At 36.0% G+C, this 26,273-nt stretch overlaps 1 protein-coding gene across 2 annotated transcripts in view; it reads left to right on the top strand.

Annotated features, from left to right (window-relative positions):
- The window catches only part of LOC138699435 (uncharacterized), a 123,991-nt gene extending 103,254 nt beyond the window's left edge, over nucleotides 1-20,737 (top strand). The window contains exons 19-26 of one of the 2 annotated variants that reach the window (XM_069825300.1): nucleotides 1,275-1,583; nucleotides 7,271-7,509; nucleotides 8,921-8,993; nucleotides 13,403-13,614; nucleotides 15,401-15,609; nucleotides 19,049-19,181; nucleotides 19,266-19,475; nucleotides 19,513-20,737. In XM_069825300.1, the coding sequence (XP_069681401.1) occupies nucleotides 1,275-1,583; nucleotides 7,271-7,509; nucleotides 8,921-8,993; nucleotides 13,403-13,614; nucleotides 15,401-15,609; nucleotides 19,049-19,181; nucleotides 19,266-19,457 (1,367 nt within the window). In that variant the 3' untranslated portion in view covers nucleotides 19,458-19,475; nucleotides 19,513-20,737. Of the gene's footprint in view, nucleotides 1-1,274; nucleotides 1,584-7,270; nucleotides 7,510-8,920; nucleotides 8,994-13,402; nucleotides 13,615-15,400; nucleotides 15,610-19,048; nucleotides 19,182-19,265 lie in introns of both variants that reach the window. The other variant, XM_069825299.1, reaches the window with a different exon arrangement.
- The last annotated feature ends 5,536 nt before the right edge of the window (nucleotides 20,738-26,273 follow it).

Genomic DNA, 26,273 nt, shown 5'->3' on the forward strand with positions numbered 1-26,273 from the left:
TGAAAATCTGCAAGGCTATTTCACTTCCACTCTTTATAGGTCACACCACTTACAACGTGTATACAAAATGGTAACTGTCTACAATGAAAATTGCGTTAATGGTAAAATATTTCGTAAATGACTCCATTTTGCCTATGTTCCCCTTTAATACTTAGTATCGCTATTTGATTTGAAATTCTTTTGGTTCCTTAGAACAATAGGGAGCAGAATTTTCATGTAGATGAGATTAGTGACGCAATACAACATCTGCAAAGAAACGGGAAGAATGCTTCCAGGCCAGAATCTAGAAGGTCCTGAAGTTGCGTACGAAGTGCACAAAAGCTAGGATGGATACATTTTTTGTTCAACCTTATATTTTATAAGTGGCTGCAAAAGGATATCTGTGGGATACAGGGGGGAGAGCCATTAATCCTTCCCATTGAAGGCTTTAAGGAACCAACCTGGACAAATACCCAATGTCCCATACCTACCTTCCCGTGGTGCAGCTGTTAGTAACCATAATTTTACAAGCTGAACTAAAGGGAGGGACTACTCATCAATTAGCACTGGTCAGCTTGATGAGTTAATGACTGAATTTGGTATAATTTTCCTTTATTCAATACCTAATTCCCTTTTTACCCTTTCCTATCCAGTCCTCTGACTGAACTCTTACTATCTTCGACCCCGACGGCATTAGAGCATTCGAGGCCTAGGGGTTCATTTCCCTTTCCTTCCTCCTCTTTCTACTTTTCTGTTCCTAGTGCTGACCTGCTATGGCACTAAAATCGTCCTCCAGTGGCTTAAGGAGGGAAAGCTGGTGATCGACAAGATCTCCCAGCTAGGTCCAATGGACCCGTCGACCAACAGCAGGTGTGGTCCTCCAGACATTCTGGGGGTTGTGTGTGGATGAAGTAGCCACCAAAACGTTAAAATATGGTGTTCACTTAAATCGGCTACAACTTGCCATTTTCACTCCAATATGAAATGAGTACCATTAAGGTAAAATTATCCGGAGGTAAAATAGTCCCCCAATCGCATCTCCGGGCGGGGACTACTTTAATGGTACAGAATCAACTAAACATCTATACCTGCATAGAATTGGAATATATCAGTCCCCTAACTGCCCATTGTGCAACTCAAACCAAGAAATGGATTCTGAACACCTCTAAATCTGTGCTTCAGTGGCTGACCATGATAATATCTTTGAAAAATATTGGAGTGCAAGAGGTCAAATGACTTTATTGTCAAATGCCTGGCTTTAGAAAACAACAACATATTTTATATATTATTTTCAGAGCCTGAAGTAGCTCCGGACCCCAGCCCCAGCTCGGCTGCTATCCAGAGAACCAACACCAGCTTCACTGTTCAGTGGGAGCCACCCCAGGACTGCTCGAACCTCAACGGGTACCCCACGGGTTACAAATACCAGCTATTCTTGCACAGCAATTCTACATTACTGAAAGAGGGAAGCACAGATCTCACCACGGTCACATTCACAGACCTGGTACCCCACACTCAGTACATCGTGAAGGTTTTCTTGGAGACTTCCAAAGGGTGGAGCGCCAATCACTCCTTGGCTATTCCCGTTCAAACCAGGGCAACAAGTACGTATAAACCTATCACTGGAGCTTAAATTATTTTACACTGTGCTATATAGATGATCTTGCCGGTCGCAAACACAGGATGAACACAATATCTTGAATACTGAGTACGAACCAAGCCATACAATGTTATATTTCCTCCCAAACATTATAGAGTAAACCGTGTAAAACGCTCTCTCACTCTACAGTGCTCAATAATATTAATTATTACATATTTAATAGTACATTATGCAACGAGGCTATAATGGTAGTAATTAAGACGCGAATATGTTTATGAAACGAGCGCAAGCGAGTTTCATAATTTTCATACGAGCGTCTTAATTACCATTATAGTCAAGTTTCATACGACTTTTTCTGCTCGACCATATTTCTAACTTGAAATTATTCAGAAGTATCATTTTATTTGTATCTGACTCAAGATCGGAAGTGACCTTGTGTATAGCTCGTGTGAGATGTGCGCAGACGCGAAAGTATTGACTTTTTTCCGAGGAACAATAATGTCATTGACCTTGATGTAGAGAACAACATGAACTAATTTTGGTATAACCTGGAAATTGATTTAGAATTGAAAAACGAGATGACAAATTGAATTTATTTGAATATTATTTACAATTAACGCTAATTATTATAATAACAGAACATAACCTTCAGCGACAGTATTGGATTTCCAGCCTCAGTGACGTTTCCCCTCGTTATCTTTCGATTGCATATCCGAGAATAATCGAAAACCTGAACTTTAATGAATAGGTGTACTTTAATGACATGCATTAAAGTACTGCTACCAGGTGTATAATTACTACATTTCGGCATGGTCGAGCATAATAGTACAATATGCAACGAGCCTATAATGGTAGTAATTAAGACGCGAGTATGTTTATGAAACGAGCGCAAGCGAGTTTCATAATTTTCATACGAGCGTCTTAATTACCATTATAGGTAAGTTTCATACGACTTTTTATGCTCGACCATATTTATAACTTGAAATTATTCATAAGTATTCATGTTATTCTTATCTGACTGAGGAGCGGAACTGACCTTGTGCAATATCTCGTAAATTGTGAGATGTGCACAGACGCGAAAGTATAGATTTTTTCCGAGAAACAGATGTCAACATTGACCTTGACATTGAAAAACGAGATGACAAATTGAATTTATTTGAATGTTATTTACAATTAACGCTAATTATTATAGTAACTGAACTGACTTTATTTCAAATATAGGTGATTTATTGATTTATTGTTGTCTTTCGATTGCATATCCGAGAATAATCGATACTTGCGCTTTCATATTGCTACAATGGTATTTTCTGATTGGTGGAACACCTGAACTTTAATGAATACGTGTACTTTAATGAGGTCCATTAAAGGGCTGCTACCAGGTGTATAATTACTACATTTCGGCATGGTCGAGCATAAAATAAAATAATCTTGTGCAGAAACATTTCCTAGCAGAGATGCTATTATGGATTCACCTCCCTCCATTATTACGGGATTAAGGTTAAAGGGAAAATTATTACAGAAAACAATATTATCGTGAAAAAATATTTTAATGTACTGTATTAACCACAGATAGAAAAGTAGAGAAAATATGTCAATACTGCTTGCGTCTAGTTCTGTGCCCGACATTTGGTACTTAAAACGGTGAAATCGTACTTCAGTCAACCAATAATCGCTTGTGTTAAACCAAAAAACAGGTTAATCTAAGGTGTTACGTCGTCAACATGTGGAATTGTTTTTGAAATTGTGAACTAGACGTATAAATTCGGTAGCTTATGCTCTGCTTTCATTTGTTACACATTACTATAGTTACTATTATTTCTAGCATTTTAATATTCAGTTATTGGTTTTCTGAAATGAAGCGTATAAGTTCTCAACCTACATCCACTAGTAGTAAAACAGTAGAATTACAAATATATCGAGACGGTTAGGCCTACACAAAGGAATGGTCATGTTTAAATTACTTCCCGTGTTAGTGAAAACCATGACGTGTTTTGTAGTGTGTTCTTACGTGATTTTTCTATAGCTCATGGTGGCCAAGATGATTGCAGAAGAGACATTGATTCAACAAGCGTATTTCGTCATTCTTTGTTAACAATGATGAAACAATGGTCAAAAATGTCGAATTGTTGCTTTTATTTCTTTTAGAGCACAATATACCTTTATCTGTTAGCAGAAAAGCAGCTGCTAAATGTAAAACTTGCAAAAAAGAAATTTTTTATCGTAGAAGAAACGATAGGTGACGTGCAATAAATTATATTTATTATAATATGGACGAGTGAATAAGATGAGATTACGGGTAACTCATTTCAAAGACTGGCACCTCTGCCTAAGATGTATTAAATATTCTGAAATTGCTGATGAATAAATTAAGCACGTACTAATATGTGATTGTGAAAAAAACACACACGCACGCACGCACGCGCGCGCACGCACACACACACACACACACACACACACACACACACACACACACACACACACACACACACACACACACACACACACACACACACACACACACACACAAAGAACTTTAAGAATAAACTAAATGTAAAATAAAATACAGTGTACATAAATTCTATATTCAGATTAATAAAAAATAAATACCGGTAAATATAAAAATCTACTTCGAATTTATAATACAACATGTACGTAACTCATTTAAAGACAGAGTGAATATCTTCAGGTGCGCGTTGGCGTCGCGGTTAAGGCGTTAAGCTGGGATGTCGCAGGTTCGATTCCCGATAGGGTCAAGGATTTTCTCCATTGACCTAATTTTTCTAGCTGCATTAAGGCTGGTTCACAATAAACCGGGAACGAGAACCAGAATGAAAACGAGAAGCAGAGGACGTGAATATGAAAATTTTTGATTCACAATAAACCGAGAACGTAGACGACTATGCATATCGATATGTAAAGTCGATATTACGCATTCTGATGTTATTTGTATATAACTGACGAATGGCGTTCTCTCATGAGTACAAGGCAGCCAACATAAACACAGGTTAACCAACTTCGAAATTTCAACTGAAACATTTCATTAGGTACGGGACTATAAATATGCCCATTCATCTTTATTATCACAACCTATTTTAAGTCTACCATAACGTAAAATAATTAGAGAACAAACATTTGTAATAGAACAAAAATGAACACAACAGTAGTTATTGAATTGAAGCATGAATATATAGTGTGTAATACAACCAATACAGCAATAAAATGATTCGCTTCCGAGTGTGTTCAAAGATGCAGCTATTGAACTCCATTTTCTCATCTTTATACGAGGCGCGCCGCTTATCGTAAACGTGAGGATTTTCCTCAACGCTCAATATTAGAATCTCATCAAATAAAACTTGCTCCATGATGCACAGCACCAACGAGCACAGAATACACAGAACAAAATAATGCTTAGGTTATGTCACGGTCTTCTTCCTACAAAATATATAGGACGACAAAATAGATTTTAGATGGCAATAGAATTAATCTAGTGGGCTGTAATCGGAAACGTCTACGCCAAAGTTGAAACTTGGCCAACTCTCCGTTCCCGATCCCGGGCTCCTGCAAGCTTTTCGTTAATTGTGAATGCTCACATTTAAATGTACACATTTTAACAATTTAATCGTTTTCGTTCCGATTCTCGTTTCCGGTTTATAGTGAACCAGCCTTTATGCCCCTCATCCTCGGACACATTTATTTGTGTTAATATGTTATTTGCTAGGACCCGGGACGAATAATCGCATTTAGGTTTGTTTAGCCCTTTTTTTTTATAAGGATGATTGTTCCTAAATCTGATTTATGAACTGGGTGGCATTCGTGAATCCGATGCTGACTGCTGAGTCAGCCCTAGAGCCATCCTACCCGTACTACCTCCCAAAATTTCACCCCAATCTATTTTAATGATAGGTGAAATGAGGAAAAGGCGGAAAATATTAGTAAAATTCTCTGTAACATTGCTTTGTTCACCAGAAATTATATCACGACCTAGCCGGGGATAGAACCCAGCCGTCCGAATGCAAGACCAGCTTCGGCCACAGATGCTGCGAACTTATTTGCTTTGTAGTTAATATTCTGTTCCGGAAGTATACTCATATTACACAGCGCGACTCTGAAGTCCCTATCCATTTCTATTATAACCACACTTTTGTTTATATTCTTTGCAGCTGCAGTTAGCGTAATGGATGATATTTACCACGGAAGGAAGAGTTGCCATTGTTTGTGCACGGGTACGTGGATTGTCGGCCAGAGCCGAATTTACCCATCAATTCCATAAACCAGCCCCAACAAGGGCACAGATTCGTCTGCTTGTAAACAAATTTAAGCCTACCGGCAGTGTGTGTGACGAGGAACGTCATGGATGACCACGCATATCGGCGGACACTGTACCACAGTCTAGTATATACAGTCACGAAGCTCAATACTTACTAAATATGCAAACATAGACAGTTGAAATACACATCCACAGATAGTTGCTAACCACCAGGATCGCTACTATCGCCTCATCACAGACTCTTTCCCCAGCAGATGATGAAATGTATTGTACTTTCGATATCGTATTCTTTTGAAAAAATTAACACCTTCCTTCCACTATTGAAATACGAAATACATAAGGTTTATATATTATTTTCATAAAGTATATATTATGTTCTATAAACTCACCAGGCCGTAATCGGGTTTTCTATTTCAGTGTATGGAGCTCAGTTAATTATTATATTATAACTGTATTGCGTATCACTGCTAAGTTTTATTTAGTGTAATGTGTCCTTAAGATCCGTTTACTTCTTGTTGCATAATATGTGCAGAAATAATTACAAAACTGTGTTATTTTAATGTGAAGAGAATTTTACGTGTTAACATAATCTGTTGGCATCAATCATTTTAAGTTTAGAATTAAGTTTAATTAGAATTAATTTTAAGTTTAGAATATTAATATTAATTTATATTGACATACAGCAAAGAAATGATTTCAGTGTAAAAACTTCACAATGTCCTACTGCAAGTAATTAATTGGGAGTATAATATTTTCTTCAACATTTGTGCATCAATGGTCACAGTAAATAATAATGCTTGACGAACAATGAAAGAGTAGGTTCTATTACTTTAAAATAATTAGTACCTACTACGTGAAATGAAGTACTTGTTCGTTTTTTGTTGTTTCGAAATTACTGCATTTTTTTCTTCAAATACTCTATAAAAATCATATTAATAAATTATGCTTTACAAACCACTACTTTGTGAAGTATAACTGAGTAAGCCTAAAGTTTCTTGTATTACAATTGTCAAATATAGACACTGATAATTACCGTGTTTTTTTCCTTCTGCTAAGTGTATTTATAATGTCCAAATGTCTATTTAATCCAACCCTTGAAGCGCAGAATAGATTATCGTACACCCCTCCAGCTAAGAACGGGTAAGAGCAACGCTTGAATGATGCAGTCTGTACAGACCGGCGATCCGCGCACATAACTGCACATTCAGAGTCTGATTTCTGACATGCCTGCTTTAGTGTAAAACAGAACATGCAAAGAAGAAAAAGAAGAAGAAAATTAACTGACCATCTAGTTTGTGCCCCGTTCTCTACTCGCCTGAACTGCTAATGCACGCTATTACAGTCTCTCGGCGAACATATCCCGGAAATTCTTTGATAATTTTATTTAAAAATTCCTTTACAGCAACTCAATTTTGTAATTTCAGCTCCTGATGTGGTTGAGGGTTTGACCGTGTATAAGCGCGGTCGTCGCACGCTTGGTGTCCGATGGGCTCCACCGAAGATGACGTACGGCGATATTGAATCCTTCACCATTTCTTACAAGAAAGAATCTGATCGTTCTGCCATGAGCAAAGTTCTCAAACAAACCCCTTGCGTCGCCTGGCCTCATCTGTTCTGCCACACAATCAATAACCTCACTCCGGACTCCAAATACGTTGTTCATGTGAGTATCAGTTGCTTGCGTCACGATTATAAACTCAGAACGTCACCAGAATTCATTAAATGTGAACATTTATATTTGCTTTGTTATTGAGGAAATAATTATTTACGATATGAGTACTGTAATATGAAGTTACGATAAGTATATCGTACAACGTTTTATCCACTTTGACAACAAAATGATTTCTTTAATAAAAGTAATTGTAATATTTTTACTAGTTCTGACTATGTACATTATCTTGTGGAGAGGCGATTGTATTATTATTAGTTTCTTCCTGCGAGAGGTGAATCGTTTTTGTTTGTTTTATTAGTTTTGAACACGATTGGTTTTTGTTTATAACAGAAGAACAACAGTACCGGGAGAAATAAACAAACATTGTTAAAATGAGTTCAAACGAAGATTCGGATATTGAAAATGCTGCAAATTCTGTCATTGAATATTTAGTACTATCGAAATCCAGCGTAAGATATGAATTGAAATATAAAAAAAATTGAAAATTGGTGTTCCAAGTAAAATCTAGAAAGTATGTCGAAGAAGGTAATGCCGGCATACCTAACTGGTGGCGTAATGAATGTGCTTACAACATTTTTATTAGTGATGTAAAGTTCACATTACATAAAGTGGATAAAATGCATTTCAATAAGCATGGTGCGCAAGAAGGCAACATTGCCTACTTCTTATAACTTTATTTTAAGAGTGAGTTTACTTTTACATTCGGCCCCTAGGCAAGAATTAAGGTCAATTCCGTGTATAGCGTAAACCGTAAGTAATGTCATTAATTTAAGGGGGTTATCCTTTGAGTTAATTCTAACAAAAGAGTGTCATGTAATTTGCTCGTTTTTTTCTTCCTTTTCAAGATAAAAATTGTTTTTTTTTTATCAAATATTTCATAGCTTCTTTTGGGAAAGCCATTGATTTAATTCCCAATATGCTCAGTCAATTTAAGAGAGCAGTGTATTATGATAATAAATTATTAAAAGAATTTTAGTTTTGTCCTTTAAATGTGGAGAAATTTAATCCGAACAAACGTAACATTGTAAAATTTCTTTGCAAAACGAAAAGTTACATTTGTTCGGGTCAAATTTTTGCACATTTAAAGGACAAAACTAAATTTATTTTCAATCATTTATTACCATAATACACTGCTGTCATCAAGTGACTGAGCATATTGGAAATTCAGTCATTGGCTTTCCCAAAACATGCTATGAAATGTTTCATATAAAACAATTTTTATCTAAGAAAGGAAGCAAAAACAAACGAAATTGTATTAAACTTTTTTGTTTCAAATATCTGAAAGAATAACAACCTGAAATTAATGACATTACTTACGGTTCATCCTGTATAGTAGAATGTAGAATAAATTAACATGTACAGAATATTATTAAAGCTAACTTTAAATGTGCAATTGTTTAAGGTACAAGCTAGAAATGTTGAAGTGGCAGTAGACGGAGAAACCGCGTCTGTAGTCGCTGTCACAAAGGAGGCTGGTAAGTATTTAAGACATTGAACATATGATTAGTTACCTAGGTTACTACAATCAAGCCGCCTTTTTCACTGCATCCTACAATGTCAACCACAGCCATTACTTTAATTTCTTCCAACTCCACCGCTGTTACTTCGCAAAGGAATATTTGTTGCTGTTTTTTTAACTGATATATTTTACGACACTTTATCAACTGCAATGGTTATCTATCTTCTGTGATGAAGGTGATAATACCAGCAAAATGAGTCCAGGATCCAGGGCTCAAATTTACCCAACATTTGCTCTTAATGGGTTAAGGGAAAACCACAGTAAAAGCCTCAACCATGTAATTTGTCTCAATCAGAATTTGAACCCGGGCCCGCTCGTTTCACGGTGAGACATACTAACCGTTACTCCACAGCGGTGGACCAACATTCGTTGTTACTGACTCTTATTTTTAATATTGGCCACAATCACCCTCCCCTATTTTTATCCAAAGAAAGTGTAAACATTTACACCGACTACATTGATGTGGACACAAGCGACATAAAGAAGCAGCAGTTGCAGGATGGCGGAACCTCTGCTCGAGTGTGTCATTTGCGACTTGATCCTAGCATTTATATACGCGTCTCGGGCTGGTAATGATGCACCAATGACTCAAGATTCATCATCTGTGACTATCCGGACTAGCATATCGTCCCCTTCATCCTATCTGCTCGGATCAAGTAGCGAATCTGCTGCACATCTGCCCCCGTGATAATCTTCACTGGCCGACTTACTGGTGTTTAATACTTCTCCGCTTTTGAGAGAACTTCTGCACCCAATTAGACAGCTTGAATTGACAGGCAATCTTCAGCATACACGGGTAGGAATTCTTTATCAATATTATTTCCTTCTAGGCATTTTACCCAAAAAAAATACCACAACGGAGTCCTGCTCAACAATGGTACGCTTGTGACGAACTGTGGCCATCTTGTAACTGCTGCTTCTTTGTTTCGCTTGTGCTTCTGCACTTATTGAAAAAAAATGACACCTGGATAATACTGCCATCTGGCGGTGATGGCTTAAGGCGACCCAATCAAAAAATGTTGGTCGTCTTCATAAAAAGCTTTATAAGTGATGTCACATTTGACACTATTATCTATGTCCAGTAAATATCACTAACTACTTCTATATACGCAAAGAGAATTTTGTCTGTAAGAAAATTGGGTCTTATTTTTAATTATTTTCAACTCACAATTGCATCTCACTCATTACTCCAAAGTAAATATTAATTAATCGTAGTTAAAAGATATCTGTGGTTTGGAACATTGGAGTAGCAAACGAAGTCTCGATAGAAGGTACGGCATTTAAAGTGACATGAATCTTTTTAATTATATGTAACAAAAGTGTTAAAAACAATGGATGCTAACTCTATAACAATAGGTCTCTCTGCTAATGGTAGTGACTATTTCTGTCTCAATCCAGAGGAAGACATTCCCAACGATAAGTATAAATAATCCTACATAAAATACTGGTAATTAATTTACACAGCGCCAACTTCTTTAATTTCTTTTTCATCATGTACTATAAACAAAATAAAAAATAATAAATATATTCTGGCCGATTTTTATTGCACCACCATTTTGCGTTCCTGATTTTAAACAAACACCCTGTAATTTTTTTTATACATTTGATGTGTATAATTACCGAGTAAATCGACTCGTTAATACTAAAGTCTTACTAATAAACCATTTATCATTTTTATACCAGACTTATGCAGAGTTCGTACAAAAATGTTACTAATAAACCATGTATAAGCGACGGATGTACAAGCAGTGTGTAACTATAGGCTACATGGGAATTGCTTTGCAGTAGTTATACACAAGAAACTCTCTGTTTAAGCGTTGTATATACATAAAAAAATGGTCGCCCCTCTTACAGCTGTTCGTACCGCTTGTCATTCTATGATGATGGTTGCCTTGTAAATTCAGAACAACAAATCAAAGAATGCAGAATAATTAAAATATATTGCTGTAGCTGTACTCTTTGATCAAAATACAGCGTGTTAATCTATCAGGCCCAGTTGTATTATCGATACTTAGCGCGGCACACTAGCGCGTACTATCTGATGCAATAGAGAATCTCAGTTATTCTGTTACCTTTCGTAATAAAATAATGATGAAACTATGACGTAGCTGTGTAACAGTGATACTGTTATACACGACGTATGTAGTGATTATTAGTAAGGAATTTACACATGAATTATAAACGAGTTATTCATTTTGTAATGAAGTAGAGTTTTTATCAGTAAGACCGTTAGAATAAGTTAATCTGTCCGTCAGTTTGTGGAAATCACTATACGCAGACATACTGAAAAATTCTATGCAAGAAACACTTTTTCGACATCAGAGTGGTGCAAACATGGATTTCCGAGGAAATTCCAAAGTAGTTATCTTACAGGAACGCAACACTTTCTCAAAAGTAAGAGTAAGAAAAAATCTACAGATACATACATAGCTTTCCTACGCTGCATATATTTACCCAGAAGTGTTGATAAGGAAAAAGAACAAGGGGAACACAGGGAGAAAAAAGGAATTTAAAGAAAGGGAAATTTAATGAGAATGTGGGGAAATACAGTGAACACGAGGAGAATAGAGGGATAAAAAGTGGAAACTAAGTAAAACAAGGGGAATACAGGGAGAAAAAAGAATTTAAAGAAAAGGGAATTAAATGAGAATGTGGGGAAATAGAGTCAACAAGAGGAGAATACAAGGATAAAAAGTGGAAATTAAGTAAAAGAGGGGGAATGCAGGAAGAAAAGGGGGAATTAAAAGTAACGCGGGACATACGGGGAGAATGAGATAAATACAGGAACAAAAAAGAGCAAAAAAGGAGAATAAGGTAAAATTCAGGAGGATAATGGGATAAAAGGAGTTAATATAAATAGACGAAGAAAAGGAATAGAATGAATAAATTTGGAATACAATGACAACAGAGAAATTCAACGAGCACAAGTGGAATAAAAGGACAAGAAAGGAAGTTAACAAAAGAAATATAATGAAAACAAGAGAATTTCAAGGAGAATAGGGGGATAGAAGTACAGGTAGAATACAAGGAGAACAGAGGGAATGGAAGGAAATATTGGGAATACAAGTGGAACAAAGGTGAGACATTATGGATAATCTGAATACAAGGAACTTAAGAGAACAAGGAGAGTACAAGGAGACCAAAGATACTACAAAGAAAATGAGGTAAATTAAAGGGTAAGGAGAATACAGGACGAAAAAAATGAAATTAAATGATAACAAGGGGAATATATGAAGATAAAGGGAATTAAATCAGAACGATTAATGTACAAGGAGCGGTATACAAGAAAAAGAAAGGGGCAATTAAAGGATTACAAAGGGAATGCAGGAAGAAAAAAAGCGGAATTAAGGGGTAACAAAGAGAATACGAGAAGAAAAGAAGAAATTAAAGAATAACAAAGATAATACAGGAAGAAGAAAGGGGAATTAAAGGATAAAAAAGGGAATACAGAAAGGAAGAAGGGGAATTAAAGGATAAAAAGGAAATACAGAAATGAGAAAGAGGAATTAAATGATAAAAAGGGAGTACAGGAAGAAAAAAGAGAAATTAAAGGATAACAAAGGGAATACGAGGAGGAAAAAAAGGAATTAAAGAATAACAAAGAGGATACAGGAAGAAAAAGGGGAATTAAGGAATAACAAAGAGGATACGAGAAGAAAAGAAGGAATTAAAGAATAACAAAGAGAATACAGGAAGAAGAAAGGGGAATTAAAGGATAAAAAAGGGAATACAGGAAGGAAAAGGGGCGAATTAAAGGATAAAAAATGGAATACAGGAAGAGAAAAGGTGAATTAAAGGATAAAAAAGGGAATACATGAAGGAAAAAGAGAAATTAAAGGATAACAAAGGGAATGCGAGGAGGAAAAAAAAGGAATTAAAGAATAACAAAGAGGATACAGGAAGAAAAAGGGGAATTAAAGGATAACAAAGAGAACACAGGAAGAAGAAAAAAGGGGAAATTTAAGGATAAAAAAGGCAATACAAGAAAGAAAAAAAGGGGGAAATTAAAGGATAAAAAATGGAATACAGGAATAAAAAGGGGGGAATTAAAGGGTAAAAAATGGAATACAGGAATAAAAAGGGGGGAATTAAAGGATAAAAAATGGAATACAGGAAGAGAAAAGGTGAATTAAAGGAGAACGAGGGGAATACATGGAGGACGAGATGAAGGGAGAAAAGGGGGAATGCAAGGAGAACAAGGGAGGTTGAATTTTTATGTGACAGCCATTTCCCATGTTACATACACTCTTATATCCAGTAAGGAGAAAGACACAGTTGTACGCCAAAATTATTTCAATAAGCCAGTCGTCGAATCCTAAGTGGGCTTTTATAATTGATGCAGTGTTTTAACGTCTTCATTTTCAGCCCCGGAAGTTCCGTCATATGTTCGCATTGAGTCTCAGAGCCAGACGGACCTGACTATTGAGTGGGGAATACCGAACATTTTGAACGGCGTCCTGAGATCATTCCTTGTCAACTTGGAGGAGACGGACTCCTTCAACGTCACCGACTGTTGTCAGTATTTCCCGATCCAAGAAGTGGCCGTGCAAGCTGAGAAGGCCAACTACAGTCTTCAGGTACAAACTGTCATTAAGGTTTATTATGGAAACAACTTTTGTGCGAGATCGTGCGTATTTGCTTGTTTTCCGCACAGAACCAATACGCGGTAAGTGTGAAATACCACATTCAGTATTCCCAACGTAACACACATAACAATTTCCCTCTTCTTACCGCTTAAGCGCGACATTCATTTTACTGCTTTAGGCTTTTAACATATTATTTTTAGAGACGTTTTCCATAGTAATAATTATAAATTGGAAACTTACCACTGCGATTTCACCTAAATTGCAATGTTAATTATTGTTTTTAAATATTTGCAAAAATTAAGTAAAGTCTACTACTCCACGAAACTTATTGCATTCCTGATACAAGTAACATTAAGGAAGCCGTGAACAAATCAACAAGATTCCAGATGCCGATGTCATTACTGCAATATGTTATATAAATAATATTGTTAAAATATTAAAATGAAAAATAAATCATTACATAACCTTACCGTTTGTTTTAAGTTCGCATTTATAGACTGGGGGGGAAAAAAAAGACAGACGTATATCACGGCCTGCTGGAGTATAGTAAACACAGAAAACGTTTTACAGCAACAATGTTGAAGAAAGATATTTTGGTGTTCCGAAGTTGGCATCATTAAACAGAAACCAACATGGAGATTTCATTGCAACTAATTACAAATTCGTCTTTCAGGTATGTAATAAACGATCTTCTCACAAAATAATGTACGATACACGAGCGGTATGTTTGTTTTCATGTTCTCGGAAATTAAAAAAGCTCAACTACGTTTCGCTTTTTCAATCTTTTCCTCGACAATAAAAACGTCAACATACCGCTCTTGTAACGTATATTAGTATTCTGTGTCAATATGAAAGTAATTTAGCCATATTTAAAACTAGTGAGGTCCTTGCTTGATTCCGATTTCTTTTAAAGTTCTTGTGGTGGTGAGTTTTTTTTTACTTCAGGTCAATGCCACAGGAGTGATTATTATTATTATTATTATTATTATTATTATTATTATTATTATTATTATTATTATTATTATTATTATTATTATTATCTCAATATAAATTATTGTTACGATTAAATATCTTCTTTATTTTTTTGCCAAGTTGTAGATAGATAGATGGATTTATTTAGTAATATTATACATACAGATTTTTATATTATCATAGTTTTCTCAAAAATCCAATGCACGGGTCTTCTGACCGTACATGCTTTGTACCTAAAACAAGTCCTACCTTGTAGGTTTCACCCCCCCCCCCCCAGCTATGATTACATCCAACTACTCTCTAAAAGAACACACATATTAAAATGAAAATGGCACACAAAACATATTATATAATAAATCCTAACCTAAAACAAACATAAAAGTGTATAGTTGGATAGATACTATTATTCCTTCCTCAGTTCGTGTCACAAACTTCAACAGCTGCAGTTCTAATCTTTCTCGCCTTCAAGAGGAACAATCCAGTCTTTTGTTCGTATTCTCTATTCCCCATGAGGTCAAGACATGCAAGCGAACTCCTATTCTGACTTAGCATCGAGGGTGGCAGATATTTTCTCCTTACATGTTCCAATTCGACACACTGTAATAAAATATGTCTGTAGGACTCCTTTTCTCTGCAAATCGGACAAAGGTGCTCTCCTTCTTAGTTGACAACTTTATTACCTTCCATGCCCCCAATCTTAGCCACGCTAAACCTGCTCTGCTGTCTTTGTTACAAGAATTTATGTAGTCACACCTCCCCCAGTTAAGCATGAGATTAAGTTGTAGAAGTGCCACACTGTTCGCAGATCACCGACCTGAAACCTGCCTCAACCTACATCATCAGCATGACCGCGAAGACCGTCGCCCTTAGCCCCGCTGTGACGTTGACGGCTCACACAAGGCCGCCTGTACCGCCCATGGACAACTTGATCGAGATGTCGGAGGACTACAACCAGCTGTCGAACACGCCTGAAGTTGTCGTCCACCCGAGTCAAACCTACAAAGATCTCATCACGTACGTAATTCATATATGGTTTGATGCTAGATTCTTGGGTTAATGCACCGCGTGAAATAAGCAAGAACATCCATATCTTAGGAGTTACACGACTGTCCAAAAAATGGGTTTCTCCTTTCGTTTCCATAATAGTGGAGCAGTTCCGGTATATACAGAGTGTTAGAAATAAATGTACAAATATTTTTAGAGGTAATCGGGTACATTTTTCCCCCTCGCTGTTATTTATACTCGCTTTAACATCTCTGCTCATATCGCGAGTTAATCTTTGGTTGAAATCCGAAGGCCTGTGTACTATTGTTGAGACTGGTTCTATTGTTGTGAACTAGATGGCGACTGTATATGTATTATGAATATGATTTCGGTGATGAATGAGGCCGGTGATATTCAGGGATGTTGTGGCCCGAATTTCCTGGCATTTGCCTTACGGTTGAGGGAAAACCCTGAAAAACCTCAACCAGGAAATTCAACCCGACCGGGAATCGAACCCGGGCCCTCTGCGTAAGAGACCAACATACTGACCCCTACACCACAGAGGTGGTCATCGGGTACATTATATTTAACACATTATGTAAAAATTCTCTCAATCTTCGAAGCGTCTTCTTAGATTGGAAAAAGTGTATTTTTTGGAGCTGTTGAATAATTAAAATATCCCGTGGATGCGTTACCAACGTTTCGCAAGGTAAGTTGAGTGACGTGGCTGCTTCTCAACAGAACTCCTGCCTGTACTGAACCCCAGGCAGAGGAGTGCCTCTTCCGTCCATTTGACCAATGATTTATTTTTTTTATTTTAGTAGGTTATTTTACGACTCTTTATCAACAGCTTAGGTTGTTTACCGTCTGAATGAGATGAAGGTTATAATGCCGGTGAAATGAGTCCGAGGTCCAACACCGAAAGTTATCCAGCATTTGCTCATATTAGGTTGAGGGAAAACCCCGGAAAAAACCTCAACCAGATAACTTTCCCCAACCGGGAATCGAACCCGGGCCACCTGGTTTCGCGGCTAGCCGCGCTAACCGTTACTTCACAGGTGTGGACTTGACCAATGAAAAAGTGGTCAGATCAATATGGAGCAGGAATAGATTGGGAAGTCCAAACCGTGAGGAAGAAGAAGACGAAGAAAAATGTAATGTTTTTAGATTTGTTAATACTTCCAGGCGATTTGTTTTTCCTACAAACTTGGCTAATTACGCGGTGATCCAAGCTTGTGGGAGTTGTCTGTCGTTCAGACATACCATGAATGTCTTTGTACTGTAACAGGTAATCAAAGATACTGTGTCCGGCTTAAACGTATAACATTTCATTATTTTATTACCTACTTGAAAAGTATTGTTGATATTTACACTCGGTTTGCTTCTACGGGTAGGGTAACTCAAAATGTTTTCTGTGTTTGTATGGCGGAAGTGTACATCTCATGCGCGCATGCGCAAGCTACGTCCTTCGCGGAAATAACCAATTAGCGTCAGTAACCATGTGGACTCCACAGCAAAAGGCATTCTGTGTGCTTTCTCTTGCGGATTTGAAATCTTTTACACAGATACACCATCGATTTCGGCGTGAATATCAACTGACGATGTTCCAACTTACGTTGCAATCATGAAATGAAACAGATGACTTTGTGAAACTGGGAGTTTGGTTTCAAAGTCGGGCCACTACACCAAGCGCGCTGTTCCAGTGGAAAATTAGATTACGGTTTATTTAACGACGCTCGCAACTGCCGAGGTTATATCAGCGTCTCCGGTGTGACGGAATTTTGTCCCGCAGGAGTTCCTTTACGTGTCACTAAATGTAGTGACATTACCCTGTCGCATTTAAGCACACTTAAATGCCATCGACCTGGGCCGGGATCGAACCCGCAACCTCGGGAACGCTATACCAACTGCACCACTCAGGGCGACTGTTCCAGTGCATGATATCGAATTAATCCGTACGTCTTTCTAGCGGAGCAAGTAGGGAGCTAAATTTACCTCGTTCGACAGTATACGATGTCGTCCATAAAAGGTTGCGTCTACGGGCGTACAAATTTCAGATTCGTCATCAAATCAAACTTGAAGACAAGCCGCGGCGGAGGGCATTCTCGGAGACAATTCTGGCAAATATTGATGAAAATGAGGCATTCCTCGATATGGTTTGTTTCTCGGACGAGGCTACATTCCACACTTCCGGGAAGGTTAACAAACACAACCAGATCTGCGCCACCGCATTTCTGCAGCTGTCGCAAATGTTACGCCTGAAAAGCTTGAAACACATGGAGAGGGGTGGAATATACGTAGATTGGACGTCTGCCGCGCCACTAATTGTGCACATGTCGAAGTGTATTAGGTATGTAAAAACATTCTGAGTTACCCTACCCGTAGAAGCAAATCGAGTGTAAATATCAACAATATTTTTCAAATAATCAAATAGTGAAAATATGTTATACGTTAAAGCCGGTCACACTGTAATTTAACGCGTATCCGAACACAACCAACTTTTTCTATTAACACATGCGTTTAAATTTATTATCTTTTTTATCATTATCTGTGATACATTCGAATTTCGAACACAGCCTACATTTTTATTCTCACAAGTATGTTAGACTACAATGAAGCCAAATAAATGGAAATAATGTTATCTAAATTATCAAGATAAGGAAGTCTTTATAAACGATATAGTACTCACTTATAAAACTAAAACGAAAGAATTAAAATAAATTCACATTTAAAACTATTCATCATCATCATCATCGTCAAGGTTTAAGCCTCTAAAGGCTTGTTCCGGTCTCATGCATTAAACATTTGTTGAGTCCATCTTTTCTTTGGTCTGCCAATGTTTCTTTTGCCTGTTGGTCTGTAATCTAATAGCAGTTTCGGAATGCGGTATTCTTCCATTCTTTCCACATGTTCCCTCCACTTAGTTCTATATTGGTGTATCTTCTCTGTTAGTTTAAAGATGCCTAATTCCTTTCTGATGTCATTATTTCTCTTGTTGTGTAACAAAGTGTAGCCAGCTATACTCCTTACTATTATTGCAATAAAAGAAACATATGGAACAAAATAATACCTCAATTAATTAATTATTAACAAAAGTTAAGAAAATATTAACTAGTGTCCAGCATCTCCTATGAGGTAGATCAACAAAATTATTCACATCTCACAAGATATCAATTTTATTTTAGAACCCACGCTTATTAGACCTTTTTACTAGTTTTGGTGAACACTACTATCGCTCAGAATATCGAATGTTTTTAAATGCAAATTATTTTGAACATCTCTTATGATGTTATTGAACAAGTATTCATATCTCGGAAGATATTAATTCTATAATCCATGTTCATTTTTTTAGATTTTTTCTTTGTCTTTTGATGAGTACTACCACCTCTCAAAATACAATTTTTTTTGACACTGTGTATATCTTATGACTTGAAGCTTCCATTGATAAACGTGTACGATTATCTTTCAGCGTGTATTTGATGTTAGTGCTGCCACAGGAGTCAGAAGTAGAAGCCAACGCCACTGTGTGGAACTCCTGGCTGTCCCGTGAACTAGAAGTCCTTACCAATGGCACCTTCTACATTGCTGCGGAGTTCCAACCGGTGAGTTCTACACGTGCTAGTGACGTTTCGTCGACTAGAGTACATCCAGCAGTACGGTTCTTAATTTATTTTCTTCGTTTGCAGTCTGACTTGGAAAACTCCACGACTTTCCGAATAGGCAGCGACAGCGAAATACGGGCTGGAAAATGGGGCGTTGTCCAGAATCCCGCACTGGAGGAGGGAACGAAATACCGCATTGGCTTCGTGGTCGTGCTGGAATACTGCGGGGTTCTCAACATTGGGTACACGGAGTCGCCAGACTTCCAGATCGAATGAGAGATCAGAAAATTAGCATTATATTCCCAAGAACTTATTCTGTAAAATACTGTCCTTACATAAGTACAGGGACATCATTTTATTTTTACTTCAACTTTTATTGTACCTGAGTTTTTTAATGTACTTCACTCCCACCTCTTCTCCTAACGAAGTTCCAACTGTCCTCCACACAGAACCAAGGCCGCAGTACTGAGTTAGTGATTGTAGTACGTTTCAGAAATATGTTCGCGTTTTCCAGTGACGAAAACTTCTAATATTGAATCATATTTTCGCACAGGTACTGTCGTCCGTTTGCTTACGTCGCATCCCGATTTTCTGAAAACATTAATTTCTGTTAGGAATTAATTGGACTTCTACGTAATATTATGCAACTGTTTAAAATAACTTAAATAAAAGGGCCTCGTTAAGTAATTAACTATCACGTGATTCCCGCCCTTTCTACGATCCTGCGGCATAACCACTTGGACGGACAGTAAATAGCATGTCTGAGTAATTTTATCTGTGCGGGTCGGGCAGAAGTGAAGATTGAATTTACAGTACGTAAAGTATTCTTTTATAGAGTAGGTACAGAATTATTTCAACATGAGTTACTAGTACGAAGGACGAAACTGGTAATTGGAATTAGATGCAGAAGTCTATAGTGCGATAATAGGCACACAAGAACTGAAGCTATATCGAAATGAAGGGCCACCATTTTCGTTTAAATATCCATATTATGATTATTTTTCATTTTAACTTCATTCTCTATATCGAACGCTAATGTGCTGTAGACAGTATAATATACACTGCATAATGAATACGTCCGAATGGATAACTCAGTTCGTGAGTAAAAACACTCATTGTTAATACTGTACTGTATTTTGATTAAACAAAACCTAATGAAAATTATCACAATCAAAATCATGATATTTCCTAGTTTACGTAAATAGATTAACTCCTTTTCTTCCCTCCTATACCTAGTAAAGTGATTTGTTTGTATTTTACGCCAGTATCATCGAACTCCAGTCGTGGAAGGAGGTAGCAAACGGTATTTCCGGGTTTCAATCATTAATCCAAAGGTATAGTCAGGTTAATATTAAAAATGTTAGTAAAAATAAAATGATGTCCCTGTATATAATGAGGTTATCTGTGTTCCAATGAATATTATTAACTTACAATCTCATATATTATGTTTGTCCCGCAATGAGAGACCAATCTGTCTATTTACTGTTCTGACGACTCTACTGTCTGCATTGTATAACACAACTCGTTATGTGAATAAAAAAAAATTCGAAAGCTTATTTATTTGTTTACGTACGTACGCATTTGTTTTGTATTTTGTATTTTTTATTAATTTATTTATTCACTTATTTACTTACATATTCATTTACTTAATTTCGATTAATTTTTATTTATTTACCAGCATATTTTTATTTACTTACTTTATTTATTTAATTATTTTATTTATTTACCTATTTATTTATTTACATATATATATTTACTAATTTATTTATTAATTATATGTTTACTTATTTAATTTTTATTTATTTCTGCATTTACCTTCATATTTATTTACTTACTTACAGTATTTATTTATTTAAATATTTTGATTGATTTATTTTCTATTTATTTCCTTGCTTATTTTTTATTTTCTTACCTAATTGATGTATTTATTTATTTACTTTATTTATTCACTTATTTATTTTTATTTATTAACTTACATATTTATTATCTTAATTTTAGTTATATTAATTAATTAATTTTTTGTTTTATATATTTATTTCTATATTTCTTTATTTACTTATTTATATATTAGTTATTTATTTCTTTATTTATTTATGCATTTATTCATTTACTTACATATTCACTTATTTATTCATTTTTGTTTTTATTTTATTTATTTATCTACTTATTCTCTATTTATGTAATTATGTATTTCATTTCTTTTCCTAGTACATTTAAGGTCAGGCCATAAGAATAAGGCCTTCTCTTCCACTCAGTACTTACTTACTTACTGGCTTTTAAGGAACCCGGAGGTTCATTGCCGCCCTCACATAAGCCCGCCATCGGTCCCTATCCTGAGCAAGATTAATCCATTCTCTATCATCATATTCCAATTCCCTCAAATCTATTTTAATATTATCTTCCCACCTACGTCTCGGCCTCCCTACAGGTCTTTTTCCCACCGGCCTCCCAACTAACATTCTATATGCATTTCTGGATTCGCCCATACGTGCTACATGCCCTGCCCATCTCAAACGTCTGGATTTAATGTTCCTAATTATGTCAGGTGAAGAATACAATGCGTGCAGTTCTGTGTTGTGTAACTTTCTCCATTCTCCTGTAACTTCATCCCTCTTAGCCCCAAATATTTTCCTAAGCATCTTATTCTCAAACACCCTTAACCTATGTTCCTCTCTCAAAGTGAGAGTCCAAGCTTTACAACCATACAGAACAACCGGTAATATAACTGTTTTATAAATTCTCTTCCACTCAGTATAAAAAATATATTTACCAAATACAAATAACAGTAGTACAGAAAACAATGTTATAATAATAATAATAATAATAATAATAATAATAATAATAATAATAATAATAATAATAGAACAAAATAAGGATAAGTTTAGTTACAGGAAGTTAAACAATTAAAATTTCAGTGTTAAATAACACAAATTGTATCAAAGAAACGATTAAAATAGTATAGCAATATTGACTTGTTAAAAAAAAGAATATTTTAAGAAAAATCATATAGGCCAAGTACAAAATTATATTTAAGAAAGATTACATTAAAGAGACGAAAAGCAGTCTATTTGACAACCGGGTTTTGAAGTCAGTAAATGTCTGACAGCCCCTTAAGGTATGAGGTAGGGAGTTCCAATGACTAGAAATTGAAACGGTGAATGATGAGTATCGGGAAGTGTTATGATGAGGTATAGAATATTTATGGAACATACATACACAAGATGAGACGACAGATAACTTGGGGTTGAGATGCGCAGAATTTGAAATATAAGAGAAACAGTGTAAAGTTCTGCGATCGTTGAGTCGAAGCCAGGATAAAGATTAAAAAAAAAACCGGTGAAATATGAATTGGTACAATTTTACGGTTACTTCGTTTGAGGTTTATGCCGTTTAATTTTGCAGATCTGACACTCTTAAATTAACAGTTCTCCTTTATGTATTACAACTTAAAATGTATTATTGCTACAAATGATTTGAATCGGTTACAGTTGAAAGGAACCAAGTTCATTTTTTAAAGTTTTGAGATAATTGAAAAAAACTGTTTTGTGAATAATCTATCGAAGATTAAACAAGAAGTACTGGTATACAATTTAAATTCAAAGTGACTGTATTATTGGCAGAATTATTTTGTACAAACCCAGCATTCTCCAGTCTTTCCTATTTTCTGCCTTCCTCTTAGTCTCCGACCTTAATATCGTCTATTATTTGAGATCTTCTATTCTGAACAATTTCCCCATTCACTATTCCTTCCAGTGCATCCTTCAATAGGCAGTTTCTTCTCAGCAAGTGACCAGTCTATTCTTTTCCTCTTCCTGATCAGTTTCAGCATCATTTTTTCTTCACCACCCTTTGCAACACAGTTTCATTTCTTATTCTGTCTGTCCATTTCACATGCTCCATTCTTTTCCATATCCAAATTTAAAACACTTCTATTCGTTTCTCTTCACTTCGTCATAATGTCCACATTTCTGCCGCATACAATGCTACACTACACACAAAGCACTTCACTAGTCTCTTCCTTACTTCTTTTTTCCAGAGGTCGGCAGAAGATGCTCCTTTTTCTATTAAGAGATTCTTTGTCATTGGTAGCCTACTTTTGACTTTCTGGCAGCAGCTGCTTATAGTACATCCCAAGTATTTGAAGCTATACAATTGTTCCACTTCTTCATTTCGATTCGCACGTTTACCTTCTTTATTTTTCTTCCTATGACCATAGTCTTCTTCTTGTTTGCATTTATCTTCATTTTATACTGCTCACAGCTGTCATTTACATAAGCTCTAGTAGCATACCCTTTAATATCATCTCCTCTTCTGCTAACAATGTCATATCATCAGCAAATATTACGCACTTTATTCTTCTTCCTCCTACTATCACTACTTCTGTGTTCTGAAAATTGTTCTTCATTAAATCCTCCAAGCAGATGTCGAACAGGGTAAGTGATAAAGGACATTCTCGTCATACTCCTCTATTTCACTTCCTTCTTTATTATTATTATTATTATTATTATTATTATTATTATTATTATTATTACTATTATTATCATCTTCATCATCATCACGGCATGGCGCGTCTTTGGGTTGCGGATAGAGGAGACGGCCTCCAGATATGGAGAGTAGCTGCGAATATATTGAATAAGCAATCGTGGACAGCCGATAAGGGGTGGTCCTCCAGCTTGGGGGTTGGGCGAAGGGCTAACAACCCATCACCGTAAAAAACAGCTTTTTACGAACCTTACAATAAGCTTCGGAATGGGACTGATTCTCTGGCACGACCACAGCAAAGGAATAAGGTTATGAGATTTGGAACTTGGAATGTAACTAGTCTTTATAGAACAGGTGTGGTAACATTAGTAGCAAAGATCTAGCTAGATATAGACTAGAGTTTGTGGGAGTACAAGAGGTTAGGTTAGATGGGAATGGCATATCACAAATAGAAGACTACTTGTTGTATTATAGGGAAGGAAACAATAATCACCAATAAGGAACAGGATTTTTTTTCATAAAAGAATAAAATCAGCAGTAAAAAAGGTCGAATTTATCAGTGACAGGTTATCATATTTAGTACTTAAGGGTAGATGGTGCGATATCGTAGTACAGAAGAGAAAGACGACCATTTAAAGGATAGCTTCTATAAGGAATTGGAACACACTTTTGATCATTTATCTAGATATCACATGAAAATTTTATTGCGGGATTTCAATGCTAAGGTAGGACGGGAGGATATTTTTAAACCGACTATTGGAAACACGTAACTAGTAATGACAATGGAGTTGGGTTAGTCAACTTTGCGACATCAAAAAATTTAATTTTCAAAAGTACAACATTCCCATATAAGGATATACATAAATATACCTGGACTTCTCCAGATGGATTGACACACAACCAAATAGATCACATCTTGATAGATAAAAGAAAACATACTAATATAGTAGACATTCGAACTTTCAGGGGAGCAGACTGTAATTCTGACCATTATTTGGTAATTGGAGAACTATGAGAAAGACTATCAGTAGCCAAGCGAGTAGAGCAACAAGTTAATATTATAAGATTCAATATTCCGAAATTAAAGGACGAGGAAACTATGCAACATTATCAGGTTGATTTTTCAAATAGGTTTGCCACTTTAGAAAGCTCCGACGAAGTTAAGAAAGATTTAGAGGTTAATAATAATAATAATAATAATAATAATAATAATAATGATTTATTTTAGCTGGCAGAGTTAAGGCCGTAAGGCCTTCTCTTCCACACAACCAGCAAAAAGTGTATATACATATGCATGAACTTACAAAGACAACTTAATAGCGTGTGGGAAAATATGAGATAGTATCAAAATTGCAGCTGAGCAGAGCATAGGTTATTTCGAAACTAAGAAAAAGAAACCGTGGTTTGATGAAGATTGTTGCATGGTAGTAGAAAGAAGGAAACAGGCAAAATTGAAATTCTTACAAGATCCAGTTGAGGAGAAGAGAGATAATTATTTCAATGAAAGACGGGAAGCAAGTCGTACACTTAGGAATAAAAAGAGAGGTTACTTGAAGGAAAAACTGAATGAGGTAGAAACAAATAGTAAGAATAAAAACATTAGAGATTTATATAAGGGCATAAAGGAATTCAAGAATGGATATCAGGCAAGGGTATACGTGATCAAGGATGAGAGTGGTGACTTGCTTGCAGACTCTCATTCAATCCTGAATAGAAGGAAAAATTATTTTGGGCGACTACTAAATGTACATAGGCCAAATAGAAATGATCGGGACGAAATTCAAATACAAACTGCTGAGCCATTTATACCCGAACCCACACTTTCAGAAGTCGAAATTGCGATAGAAAAACTGAAAAATTATAAGTCTCCAGGTATCGATCAAATTTCAGCAGAATTAATACAAGAAGGTGGAAGCGCAGTATCTAGCGAAATTTATAAGCTTGTACTTGCTATTTAGGAAAAGGAAATTGTACCAGAACAATGGAAGGAGTCCATAATTGTACCTATTTTTAAGAAGGGGAATAAGACTAATTGTAGTAACTTTCGAGGAATATCACTTTTGTTGACGTCGTACAAAATTTTGTCCAATATTCTTTTGAGTACATTAAATCCGTATGTAGATGAAATTACTGCGGATCATCAGTGTTGTTCCAGGCGTAATAGATCGATTATTGATCAGATTTTTTGTATTCGACAGATATTGGAGAAAAAATGTGAGTATAAGGTTACAGTATATCAGCTATTCATAGATTTCAAAAAGGCATATGACTCGGTTAAGAGGGAAGTATTATATAACATTCTTACTGAATTTGCTATTCCCAAGAAACTAGTTCGATTAATTAATATGTGTCTCAATGAAACTTACAGCAGAATCCGTATAGGCCAGCTTCTGTCTGATGCTTTTACAATTCACTGTGGACTCAAGAAAGGAGATGCACTATCACCTTAGTTTTTAACTTTGCTCTAGAATATACCATTAGAAAAGTCCAGGATAACAGAGAGGATTTGGAATTGAACGGGTTACATCAGCTGCTTGTCTATGGGGATGACGTGAATATGTAAGGAGAAAATGCCGGAATCCTACTTGAAGCAAGTAAAGCTATCACCAC

This window comes from Periplaneta americana, chromosome 5 (genome assembly GCF_040183065.1).
Source record: "Periplaneta americana isolate PAMFEO1 chromosome 5, P.americana_PAMFEO1_priV1, whole genome shotgun sequence".
Classification (NCBI taxonomy): domain Eukaryota; kingdom Metazoa; phylum Arthropoda; class Insecta; order Blattodea; family Blattidae; genus Periplaneta; species Periplaneta americana.